The sequence below is a fragment of the Paramisgurnus dabryanus genome, chromosome 20 (genome assembly GCF_030506205.2).
Source record: "Paramisgurnus dabryanus chromosome 20, PD_genome_1.1, whole genome shotgun sequence".
Taxonomy (NCBI): Eukaryota; Metazoa; Chordata; class Actinopteri; order Cypriniformes; family Cobitidae; genus Paramisgurnus; species Paramisgurnus dabryanus.
The window spans coordinates 35,164,797-35,178,551 of record NC_133356.1 but is presented as its reverse complement, the minus strand read 5'-3'; the positions used below and the strand labels follow the sequence as shown (position 1 = coordinate 35,178,551).

The 13,755-nt window shown below is 36.4% G+C and overlaps 1 protein-coding gene across 2 annotated transcripts in view; it reads right to left on the bottom strand.

Annotated features, from left to right (window-relative positions):
- Positions 1–13,755, bottom strand: part of arfgef3 (ARFGEF family member 3) — a 159,728-nt gene that overhangs the window by 110,519 nt on the left and 35,454 nt on the right. Inside the window, exons 6-8 of one of the 2 annotated variants that reach the window (XM_065249244.2) lie at positions 8,873–8,995; positions 8,147–8,192; positions 664–751 (exon numbers count right to left, since the gene is read on the bottom strand). In XM_065249244.2, coding sequence (XP_065105316.1) covers positions 664–751; positions 8,147–8,192; positions 8,873–8,995 — 257 coding nt within the window. The remainder of the gene's footprint in view (positions 1–663; positions 752–8,146; positions 8,193–8,872; positions 8,996–13,755) is intronic. The other variant, XM_065249251.2, reaches the window with a different exon arrangement.

Below are 13,755 nucleotides of genomic sequence, written 5' to 3'. Positions count from 1 at the left end.
CGGTCAGCCAAAAAAAAAAAAAAAATACGGTTCTTGAAAAATACTTAAAAGTTAATTCGACAACTTGTGTTATAATTCAAAACCACATTAGTTTGTGTTAATCATTATTATTGTATAATTTATGGCTCTCAATCGATTAAAATATTTAATCTAGATTAATCGCATGATTGTCATGAGTTAACTTGCGATTAATCTCAAATTAATCACACATTTTTATCTGTTCTATATTTACCTTAATTTAACACTTTCAAGTTTTTAATACTTATAATCAACATGGGTGTGGACATATGTGGACATAGATGCTTTATGGAAATGTAGGTTTATTATTAGTGAAACCATAGTCAACATAGAGCATAAACAACAGACAAGATAGTAAAGATGTTTTTTTTTTTTTTAAAGAACTTTGTCTATTAAACGCATGGCTGAGTCTCAATTTATCCAGACCTATGGGTTAGAGTAGACCAAGGGTCGAACAGAAATAGCATGTTGCATTAATCGAATGTTAATAAAATGAGTGGTGTTAAAATTTATTTAAGTTAACGCGTTCATTTGACAGCCCTTTTTCTCACAGCCCTAACCTAAAGTATGATAAATAACAGTTACGCTTGCTTTAGCAAACAGCACTAATAAGAGTTAATGGCATGTAGTGGATGTAATACTTACTTTGAGACGGACTCCAGTTTGTCGCAGAATACAGTGAGCACCATAACAACATCTTCATACAGTGCATCAGTAGTTGGAGAGATATCTGCTAACAAACATAACCATATGCATAACTGATTATATAATGTTAGACACAATCAGTAAAACCTCAATGTACTGCATGTAAATAGCATCGATAAGTCGTTCAGAAAAAAAGATCTGAGAATGGTGCATAGAAAACAACTTTTATCCATCACACACTTCAGTTCTTGAACATCAGATGTTGCCAGCAAAATGCCATGATGGTAGTGGTATTATTTTCAGGAAAAAACACTTACAGTGTGGAAAATAATTATTTGATCCCTGCTGATTTTCTAAGTTTGTCCACTTGAAACAAAGACAAATGTATGCATATTTTTCATAGTAGGCTTATTTTAAAGCAACACTATGTAGTATTTTTACCTTTAAATAATGTCTCTAAAATTATTTCAGTGATTGAACAACTTTTAACTGGACAAATTGTACTGTTGCTGCAACCGGTGCAGCCTCCTAGCTGCTACAAGCACACTCTGAAAGTGGCGGTGGAGGGTAGGAAACACAGCCCCGCCCCTCCCCCTGCCTGCAGAAGAGTGTCTGATACCAGGCACTGTTGCGCTTTCAACCACATGGGGGAGCTGTAAGTCATTTTACATGAAAACTACATAGTGTTGCTTTAACTGACAGAGACAGAAAATCTAAAAATTCCCAGGATACAGATTTTTTAAAAGGATTTGCATTTCAGTGAGTAAAATAAGTATTTGATTTCCAAGCAAAACATGACTCTGGCTTACATCATACTTAACCGTACCGAACTGTACCAGAGTACAATTGTCCCCACTCATCTGCACTCACACTACCTATTGTGATTGTACTCGAGTACCCTTACGTCATTTAAAGATGTTTTGAAAAAAATGTGAAGATATGTGCAATAGACCTTTTGCGTGTTTGCAAACAGAGATGACGTTTTTTGTGGGCGGAGCCCAACTGGTGGCAGAAAGTGAATGCTTCTCAATAGCTGTGTGAAGTGTTTTAGCATTAAACTGTGATTTTTAAGGATCCGGTGTTCTGTAGAAGTCTGTTTCCCCTATATTTCTCTTAAGTGTAATGTTTCTTATAACGTTTTCACCAAGTTACGTTTATTTTTTAAATAAATTAAAAGTTTTAATGGCTTGGCCACTGATATGCTTGCATGTATGTAATGTATATGTATTGTTCTTTATTGGTAAATCAATTATTTTTACAGTATGAATCTCTGAAGTACTTATAAGAGCAATACTATCATGTATTCTGTATAATATCATTTATTAAACATTTAATCATTTCCTGTTTTCAATTTCTTCCTTATATTTTTATCCTACGTGTTTGATCTAAAACTATTATGTTTACATACAAATTAATTTGTATAGGCCTGTTTATATATTATTAACACTTTACATCGTGTGTTTGTGTGTGTGTGTGTGTGTGTGTGTGCTATGTTTATATATTTATTAGTAAACATCATAATTTAGAACAAAAAGGAAGAAGACATAGGCTAAGATATATGGTAAAAAGAAGTAATAGAAAATGAAAAAAAAAATACGAAAACTTTAATAAATGGTAATATTATTGATATTATGAACTAATTAAAATCTTTAATCTTTCTAAATAAATTATAAACGTAACGTGATGAAAACGCTATAAGAAACACATAGAGGGATCAGACATCGACAGAACACCGGATATCTTCTCTAATTATTTTCTATTCAAATAATTAAAAGATTTTCAGATGATTTCATCACTCCAGTCTGTCCGGTTAAGGGCTTTTATTGCAATCATAAACACCTACGTTTATCTTCAAATGGTGTCTTCGACGACGATATACTATAAAAATGAAGGTCATCTATTTTGGCATTCCTATTCTGACACTCAACAGCACAACAAAACATTTTCTAGTGAGTTATATTGTTCGTTTCACTCGTGTCTCATTCATTTCCACTGTTTTTCTGCCACCACATGCGCGCGTGACGTAACTGTGACGTCGACTCGCAAAAGGTCTATAGAGAATCATAATTATGAGTTCATGGCTTATAAGGTGTGTTTGAAATACATGTCTCTTCTTGAGCAGGATTTCAGTCCAGTTAGTATGTTAGCAATGACTTGCTTGGTAACTGTGCTCCCAACTGCCTTGAGATCATTAACCACCTCCTTTTGTGTAGTTCTGGGCTGATCCTTCACTTTTCTTATAATCATCTTTACCCCATGAAGAGAGATCTTCAGACCGAGGGCTTCTTCCATTTACAAATAATTGCACCAACAGTTGCCTCCTTCTTACCCAGCTTCTTGCTAATGGTTTTGTAGCCTATTTAGCCTTGTGAAGGTCTACAATCTTCTCCCTGATGTCTTTTGAAATCTCTTTGGTCTTGCCCAAGTTGATGGAGAGGTTGAAAAGTAAGATACAGATTTTTTGGACAGATGTCTTTTATACACACACAGCGAGCTGAAAATAGAAGTACCTTCTTAAATTGACAGGAAAATATGTTTCACATGTGCACATTAATCCTGCTGGTTGTAAGGGAATCAAATACTTATTTCACTTACTGAAACGCAAATCCTTTTTTAACATTTGTATACTGGTTTATTCTGGATGTTTTAAAGGCTCTCTAAGCGAATATGTTCGACGTCACTTGTTGTTGATATTTGAACTGTTTTCAAACAAACAGAGCGTAGCTAACTCCTCCCCTCTCCCCCTCCCTTTCGTGAACGCGACCAACCCCCACCCCCAAATCCTTCTTGGCGTTTATTGTCTGTAAAACTTTGTTTTGTTTCGTGGTGCAGGTTTGGCCACTGTGTGTATATTGAAGTTTGTAGAGCCTGGGCTGTCTACAGAGATCGTGTTTTTTTACAGTTTGATCAGCGGTCAGGTAGCAAGCACATAGTGAGGAGATGTGTAACAAAACATCTGGTATGTAACAAAAAATGTTTTATTGTCTAAAACGCGTGAATTCGCTTAGAGAACCTTTAAGTGATATTATGTCTCCATCAGTTAAAATAAACTTACTTAAAAAATTATCAACTTTTTTTTAAGTTTGCAAATTCAGCAGAATCAGCAGGGGATCAAATAATTATTTCCCCCACTGTATAAGCTGCATCCCTTTTCAGAGGCTTATGCTTGTAAGGCCATCCCTAAATAAAAGCATCCTCAAAATGCAACTTTCCTTCCCCAAGCTGTGGAGTACAGAACAAATATATGTTTCACAGATTCAACTATGCTAAAATGTATTGTGCATCTGATCACTTTTAAATAAACACTCAAAATATTAGTTAAGTATGTAATGTGCAAAAAGTCAGTCTCACCGTTTTATTATTATTATCAGGGCCGGATTAACCATACGGGCAACTGGGCAATTGCCCAGGGGCCCAAGACCTCTAGAGGGTCCAGGGCAGCAAGGGCACAAGCAAAATACTGTATCTGGTAATCTCCCGCTGGCCGCTTCATATTAAAACTGTCAACACGGGCTTTTGCGCTGCAAAGAGAAACGCTGCGCTGCCTATGACTTTGAACGTGCGTTGAGACTCGGTTGATTGTCAGCTCATGTGGACTGACCAATGAAGAGAGGGCCTCAAGTTAAGACCCTCTCCTCATTGGTCAGTCCCCATGAGGTGGGTCAAAGGTTCGCAGAGCGTTACGTGACGCAAGGCGATGCTACAACAGAAAAAAAATGAGACATGGAGAAGCTAAGTGGGAGCGCGAAGCTGAAATTAAAAAAGGAAAAGGACATCAGAAACGCAGAAAATGTAAAGTATAAACAGTGGTGTAGTCTACGTTATACGCAGGTATCTGTGCGATCCTATCGGCGTATCAAATCAAATTACTTTAGCGGCGCGAAATTGACTGGGGAGCAGACTGCTGTGGCGCCACAAGAATCCACTGGCGAGTGACAGCAAAGTACCGCGAGAGCGATTCCAGTTATCACAAGGAGAAATCTGCTTTGAATCGCTCTCGCGGTACTTTGACATCACCAAGAGGTCTGCTTAGCGCCAAATGAAGTGGAACCTGCAGTGTAGCTGCTCACGCGACACTGTAAACAAACAGTCCATGTGGAGAATTGAACGAGTGGATGAGTGCTGTAACATAAAATCCGGAGAGTTAACAACGCACATGTGAGTAAACAACATTTAAATCATCAGTCCAGTTTAATACTTTATCTGGAGGTAAGGATCCAAAATGCAATAAAATAAGCCAGTGTTTATGCCCTGATGGTTTTTAGCTGCCTTCAGTTCCTCTTCAGCATGTTTGCTTGTGCTTCACAGTGTTAAACTTCCCTTCTCTGTGTTCATTTATATATCTACGTTCAAGATGTATAGGATCTTAAACTTCTGTGAGGAAATTCATGTCTGCGTTGATGTTCAGTTCAGTTCAGTCTTGCAAATGATCATTTCCATTGGTTTGGGTGTCTAATGTTAGGCTACATGATGGTCTTGTAATAATACTTGTAAACAGTTTATTTAATTTTAATTAACAGTTGAGTAACTTTTGGCCTTGAGTTAGATGTTGATTAACACTAAACCAGTCTAAAAATCAGTCCAGTTTCCCCAGCTGTAAACCTGTTGGCTGTTAAAAGTCTTTTTTTTTTCTTATACTAAACTGACATGTTGATAACACATTCAGTTTATGTGTTTATGAGTACACTTCGGAGATTATACAGATCTTGATGTGTTTTGTTTTCATAGCATCATATGTAAGTGAATGTCTTTGATAGGGGACATAGTAGTGCATTTGTATCAGCATTTAAATATTTGTAAATCAAAATACACCCGATGACAGTTAGAATTTGAAGTATTGAGTATATTTACTTTATATTACAGTAATATATTCTGTATATGACCATATTATGGTGATCCTGGAGTCATGATGATGGGGCCCTTGAATATTGTTGCCCAGGGTATAACAAAGTGTTAATTATTATACATGTGATGTTCTGGTTGATAGTTTATTGTGGGCAGGAATAGTTGCTAACACATCTTTGAAAGTTTACATCCTTTGAAGGCAGAGCTCTCGCTTACAAAAGATTCAGTGTTTGAAGACCACAAAGGGTGAACTAAAGTGAGACAATCTATCCCAGTGGTTCTCAAACTGGCGGCTGCGAGATTGTGCCAGGGGGGGCCCCAGTTTTATGACATTTTAAAAAATACATTAATTTATCATGAATTCTGTGTAATTAAACTTAAAAAAAAACAATAAGGCTACTAACCAACAGCACAACTTTGTATAATTTTATATGTTTTGTTTAATTAAAATATTAAATTTTAGAACAGTTTTTTGTCATAAATTTTCTTTGGGGGGGGCGCGAAGGAATGCGGAAAAAGGAACATAAGGGGGGCCGCACGCGGAGAAAGTTTGTGAACCACTGAGACTATGAAAGGATTTCATAGTTGTATTAACAACTGTAATAGCACTGTGTGAGTCACATAAGTGTTGTCTTGGTTATCAAAGATTATAAAGCATTGTTACTTAAAGTGAACATTTTTTTAAATATTAGTGAGAGTGTCAGGATACTGTCAGAATCATGTCTTGTATTATAGTCTTTGTGGCAGGGTTCAGACAGTACCATGTTTTGTGTGGGAACACGTAGCTTCAAATGTTTTTTACCCAGCCACGTGTTTCCTTTGTCGTGTCACTTTTTACCCCCTCACTTACTCATCATTGATTTCAGCTGTGCCCCTCATTATTTTTCCCTATTTATGTGTTTGCTGTTCTGTGCATGTTCGTCTTGTCGCATTTCCTGTTTGCTCGCCTGTGAGTATTTAGTGAAATCTTAGTCTAAGGGTGCGTTCACACGACAAAATTTCGGGAGTAACAACTGTATTTGCTTACAGGTGTGAGTCTGGAAGTGTCCTGTTCGCATAGCACATTGCGACACAAATAGAAAACTGTCTGTATGAACGAGCAACCGACCTCAAACCAGTATGCTATTCGCACGTGGTGCCTGTAACCATAGTGACGGACGTAAATATAAAAATGAAAGTATTATACAATGGACAAAACTTTAATTATGTAATTAACAAAAACAGCTGGCGTGTGTAATGCTAACCATTGTGCAGAGAAAAATAAACAAGGGTGGTTCCATATTTAAAGTTTTAATCTGCAAAATGAATGAAGCAACTGCACGTTTGACCAAAGCAGATATATCCAGTACAAAAGCAATCCCAATGACTGGTGATATATTGACGTCTTGTGAAGCAAATCGATCCGTTTTTGCAAGAAAGTGAACTTTATTTACAGCATTATTAACGCAGTCATATAGATAGTGCGCTTACGCTCCCGATCTGTAGATGGCACTGAGAGTATGGTTAACCAACCGCAGCAAAACCAGCCTCTTAGCGCCACCTGGAGCGGGAACGTGAAGCGCATTTTATGTGTTTCCAAGGATGTGCATTAACGCTAATAATGTTGTGAATAACGTTCGATATCCTGCAAAAACCGATCGATGTGCTTCACAAGCAGCCAATATGTCACCAAGAGTCATGGGGATCACTTTTGTATTGGATATATCTGCTTTTTGAGCTCTCAAAGTGGCGGTTGACTTCCATGAATCACATATGGGTTTTCTGCAAAATATCTTCTTAATTGCTGTACTGAAGAAAAAGGTGAGTAAATAAAGAGCAAAGTTTTATTTTTGGGTGAACTATCCCATTTATTTTGCACCGAACATTATATCGTCCACTTTTAAGGTTTTATTATTTTGCTCTCACTTACTGGGATACACACGATTTAATGTAATATGCTCTGTGGCGTCTATGAAGGTAATATATATCTCATTAACCTTATGGAGCAATCCTACTGTGTAGTTTGCAGTCATATCTTGCAGAAAAAGCACTGGATGACGTGACAGAAAACTGGTTGTCCAGTGCGATTACGTTCACACGCCACAGCTTTTCTTATACGGTTGTGAAACCCGAAAATTTACGGGTGTGAGGTCGGTTATAGAATGCGGTTGTCAAACCCGTAAATAACCGAACTGCGTGTGAACGGAACCGTCTTAAGGTCTCAAATACGGGTTTGACAACCATATTATGGTACCGTGTGACACAGCCTTAGTCTGTTTAAGGTTTTGAAAAGTTTATTGTTGGTTTTGTTAAGTTTAGTGTCAGTTTAGTGTCGTGTTTTCCTTGTCCTGTTTTGCCCCCTCGTGGGTTTTGTTTTCCTGTTTTACCCTGTTTTGTTTAATAAATTCCTTTTGTCGTCTACGGCTAAACCCACACCAGTTACGGCACATTAATGTGCAATTGTTTGACACCGTAAATACTGTACAATAACCTAGAAAAAATGATTTGCTCTATACAAAATGTAACCACCTAACAGTTTTGCCTTGCATATTTCCCTTGTTGCTATTTCTCAAAGCAATAAGCTGATCAATGGTGGCTATACCAGTCATGGTCAATGAGGTCAATTCAGGTCCCCCATTATCAAATCAATGTAACGTACCTCTGCGCTGGAGCACAGGCATGGAACGTTCCTCTCCATCACCAACCTGCAAACATCAAGACTCATTACAATGACAGAAGAAAGACAGTTTGAGAATATAGTTTGAGATGTCTTAAATTGTTGTACACAGAGGAAATACAGGAAACTGATCTAAAAAACAGGAAAAGGCCAAGTAAAATATTATCGAAATCTAACTGTGGCTATACAGTACGAAAAAACTAGATTTTTTTCACATTTCCACACTGTTCTACTCAGTCTAGAGTAAATCAATATTATAAAAAAAAAAAAACATTTATTCACCATTACAAAATTGGTGAGTGAAATCTGGAAATGTGGAGTGAAAAGTATTAAGTTAATTAAAAAAAACTAAACAAAGATATACTATATTGGATGTAGAGTTTATATGTGCTGTAATGGCTGCAATCTGATGTAAATATTTGTTTACGTGTACATTATATATAATCCGAACAAAACGTCTGTGCAAGTGCATAGCCACGAGTACCAGAACGGTGTAATAAAACTGTTAAAATTTTATTCAGATCAACTAAAGTAGGATCGATAATGGGATTTACATGAAGGCTTTTCAGTCTGAGTGAGTCATCAATCAGATTACAAACAGATTTTTTGTCTGCATGTAAACATAGTGTAGCTAATCTGTTAAACCAGACAGCAATAAATTAAAGGTATTAATACCATGCACAATTGTGTTTAGTATTGATAACTTACTGAATTTTCCTGTCTGTGACGCAGTTGTAGGGCGAGGTCTCCGAGTATCTGACTGAGAGTGGCCCTTACCGCTGTGTTGATACTGCGCTGATGACAACTTGATATGTACGTCTCAATGCACAACTGGACATACAAAAACATGCAAGAGTGTTTATTAGTAGATACTAAAATATCTGTAAAATAAAGTCTATTATAAGTTGTATTGGTACTTTTTTCTTTAAAATTAGCATTTTTTTAAAAACATTGCAATAAGATACAAGAGAATGTGCTGTACGTAAGGAATAACTGATGACGAGCCATTGAATTATGTAAGCAATAAGGTACAAGAGGCTGTGCTGTATCGTGAATAAGTAACGGCTGAAGGGTGTTGTTAGGCACGACGGGAGTACCTTATTGCTTTTATAAAATGGTAACCACACAATATTAAATAAAAAATAATTATTAGTGCAACTTTCATTAAGTTAAATCAATAAATGCATTCCTTCCTTCCACTAGAAAAAAGTAGTCCCTGACTGTTAACAACAAAGTTCCAATGTGTAATATGCATCAAAGCTCAAATAAAAACAACAAACCGTTCTCAAAGTGATACCAGAGTCGTATAATAACAGAGTTACGAAACGCTTTGATCTCGCCGCCGTGCGGTCACGTGATTCATGTAACGTTCTGCAGTTCCAAACCAAGCAGGGCTGTCAATCTGTTTGCATAGGTTTTCAGCTATTTTAGATAAATATTAGCTTGTAATGTGAATTGATCACTATACTTACTATGTTTATAACGTTTTTTACTAGGGAGTGATGTAAATATCAGTGTTTCCTCTAGGATTTTTTTCAGCTGTGGCGGCAGGGGGCGCCCATGAGGATTATAAATGTAAAAAAAAATTAATGTAGAATATAGGCTACAGTAAACTAACATGTATTTTTTTTATAATTTTCACGCTGTCATTTACTTTTCCTTATATTTATAGCATATTGCTTTTCTATGTTTGATCTAAACTGTATTTTCTTAAAAAAACGTTACACAGCTACGTACGTAGTTCGGATATTTCATTGTAGTTTTAATGTAGTGTGCATTGCAAGTTCGTCCTCATGTTTAGCGTACAGAGCTGTTACAAAGTCATGCAGTCCTGTTTGATAATCCGCACCGCTGTGATTGACAGAACAACCGACCAGTTATCCGACATCAGCAGCAATTTTATTTCACACCCGTACCATTTGACATAAAGACTGTGACCCCGAGCCGGTCACACCGCAAATCGCGCAGTTAAATATAAACCTTTACCGGTCTTCAGACAGATCTTAAACACAAATAAGCACGGGACATTTAAAAACGAGTCGAATTTTGGTCTTGGATGTTAGACCCGCATTTTACTCTTGTCTATTGAGTCCCGACCTGCATCTACAACACAAATGACACGCAAATAGCCTATTACACCCGTTAGATCAAATATTATGCGGTTCACCCGCGGGTACCCCGACACTGCTGTTTCGTCTGAAAACAGATAAAACAGTCTCACCGTCTGCCTCAAGTTTCTATTACCAACGTTCTTCTCTTCCACGGGAATAATGTAAGTTTCCTTACAAACAGATTCCACTATTAATGTCTTGCAGTCGCATATAAGTAGTATTCAGTATTTAGCCTTTTGTTTTTGGACAAATATCTTATCATTTAATGTGAAACTTTGTGAGTGTCGTTCTAAAGCACAGACGATTGACTGACAGCTGAGCGCTCAGCAGTGCGCTGCGCTTATAGCCTATACTGAATAACTAATGGCCCGATAAGTTTATAATATGAGTACAGTGATTCCAAATGAATGTCCGAAAAACTCGTAATATGTTAAATCAAAAGTTTAATAATGTCTTTTCTCGCAGCCCTGCGCTGTGTTGGTGTAGATATGCGCCGGTGAACATCATATGCGTGATGACCATGCAGCTTAAATTACCCTAAATTTATAGTCATAAAGATAAAAGTAAAACAACATTCGAAACTTCAAATGATGTATTTTTATTTGTGTAAACTCACAATAAGGAGAAAACCTTGTGCTTATTTATAATCATTAAAAACATGACGTGCTTTCGGCTGGTTTGGTTTTAGAGCGCGTCACAAAAAAAGAACAGAAACTCAAATACTTTTTTATTCGTTTTGTCAATTTAATAATTATTTAAGTGCAACAAATTTCGTATAGGCTTATTTATTTTATTATTATTTCTCAAAACAGAAACGTAGCTTAATAATCCTCTGTTGATTTAAATCTATTTGTGCATGAAACTAAACCCATGGAGGAAATTATGATATTTTAGGAGATTTATTTATAAATGAGTGAACAACGCAAATCCAGAAAGGAATTTATTTCTAGACAGCCAGTCTCGCAGAGCGGACATTTCGGTTGCTTTTTTGCGAGCTGACGCTGTGGGTTTTGTCTAGAAGGTATACAGCAAATGCCGAAAAGTTAAGGATTAGATTTGGAGGTAGGATTATTAGGATGAAAACAGCGGTTCTGGCTAAATTGGATACAAATACATCCTACAATCGTGTGAAATTTTGTGTTTAGAGTTGGGTTTGGTTAAAGGATTAGGATAAAACAGTGCTCATCCAACGAGATTTCGTTTGCTGTATCCCTTCTATCCACAACCGCAGGCGTGGCGGGGATGTTTTAGGAGTGGCGGGCCGCCACGGTTGAATGTATATAGCGGAAACACTGAAATATAGTAAAACAGTTAATAAAGATAAACAGTTAATTGTGGCCCAAAGATAACTGTGGTTATCTATACCAACTACAGCAACACAGTTTATCTTTTATTTTTGTAGCAAAATATGGCTATATAAATGGCTATCAATCTGCTAAAAACATAATTCCTACACTTTTACTATATTAAAATCACAAAAAAGATCGCCAACGCGGTTATTTGTAACAGTGAAGCATAACATAAACACACTAAATTAATATTTAATTGTATTTATAGTACACACATTAAATGTTAATATAATCATACATGATTTTCGAGGATACATCACTCGTATTACTTACCAAACACAATGAAACACATAGCAGCATTGTAAACAGTGTGACTTTCTTATAAGGCATTTAGCTTGTCGCTGTTGCCCCCTAGTGTTACTCGTAATATATAAAAAAGATAAGTATAAAGTAGATGGCCACCAGTAATAAAATATTAAACCATTAAATCTATATTATTCACACATTATACACAACTCATTAAAATATAAAAAATTTACTAGTTATTATTAACGAAAATCATTACCTACAGCAGAGTTCATAAAATATCACTGTTGACTATATTAATGAAATGTCCGAAAATGTAAAGAGAAACGGTAATTTCATCGATTTACCAGCAGGTGCCATTGAAATGAATGGGCTTCAGTGCTGCGTTTGGAACTATGCGTCACTACCGGTCACTACATGAAACGCTGTTACTTCCGCATTCCATTCTTACAACGGACGTCTATGTGAGTGTCGTAACTCTATTATTATACGACTCTGAGTGATACATGTGGTTGCTAAGGGTGTTGCTAAGGGCGCAGTGATAAATAGAACCGTTGGCTGAAGCGGTCTTAGCCGTGTTTTATTGTGAATAAAGCACTTCTATTGACCAATCAGAATCAAGGATTTGAACTAACCGCTTTATAATCGAAAATAATGCACACCTGAGGTGGTATTGTGGCCATGATCGCTTATACCATGATTTCCGCACCATAAGACATTGTTCAGATATTTTATTTCAAAACATTTGACAGGTATTGTCCTTAAAAATGTCATTGTGAGAATGACTATTTTCTTACGCATCTCATCTTACGCCTCTGTTACTAGTTCAAAGATGTCATTTTATAGCGAGCGAGAGGGAAGAATAGAGAGAGACACTACACCTGCGTATGTTGCTTTTAATGTAAAGTGTTCAAAATCATCAATCAAGATCAAAATGGCTCAATATTCAATATTCATACACACCCTTACAAAAGTCTTGTCGCCTATCCAAGTTGTAGGAACAACAAATAATAACTTGACTTAACTTGAAAGTAAATAAATCCATTATTAAACTTGGCATAGTGATAAGAAACTTTAATGCATTCGACAGACCTGCTGGAACTACTTCATGGGTGTGCAATGACTGAGAAGTAGACTGAACAAAAATCATTCATTTAATTTACCATTTTTTTAAGGTAAGTGGTCGCAATCAATTTATTTAAGCTACATTTAAACACATTTTAATAGTTTGTTTTTCAATTTTTTTTTAAATGGAGCTTAAATAAATTGATTGCGACCACTTACCTTAAAAAATTGAGTAAATTGAATTAATCATTTTTTTCAGTGTAATGCACACCCGTAGAACATTTCTCAACCAATGAGAATGAAGCATTTAACAGCCCCGTGGAATAAACTGGAATAAGTCACTTATTGTATCGTAAATAAAACACAGCTATTATAAATAAAACACAGCTATTATAAGTAAAACACAGCTATTATGCTCTAAGCCTCAGCATGGATGGCATGGTGTTCTCAACGCGTAGCAGAAAGAAGTCCAGACTCTTTAACTCTCTTTGGGTGGTGTTCCCGTTTATTATAAATATATCAAAAGAGTTATCATAAAATAGTTATTTGCCCAGTGTTGATTGATAAAGTGCTGTGGTGCTGATAAATAAATAATTGTGGCAGACTCACGGCTGCGGTAAGAACCGTGTGTTCGCCACCATCCACACCTTTGTCACTAATTACCACACCTGTAGTGCTACACCCAGTGCAATACTCCCCCTAGTGGCCAAAATAAGCAATAACTAAATTAACCAACTAAAGGTGAATATAAATGGCTCATACACAGATGATTTAATACAACAAAGTTTCGATTTACAAAGTTTTGTAAACTAATTATGAG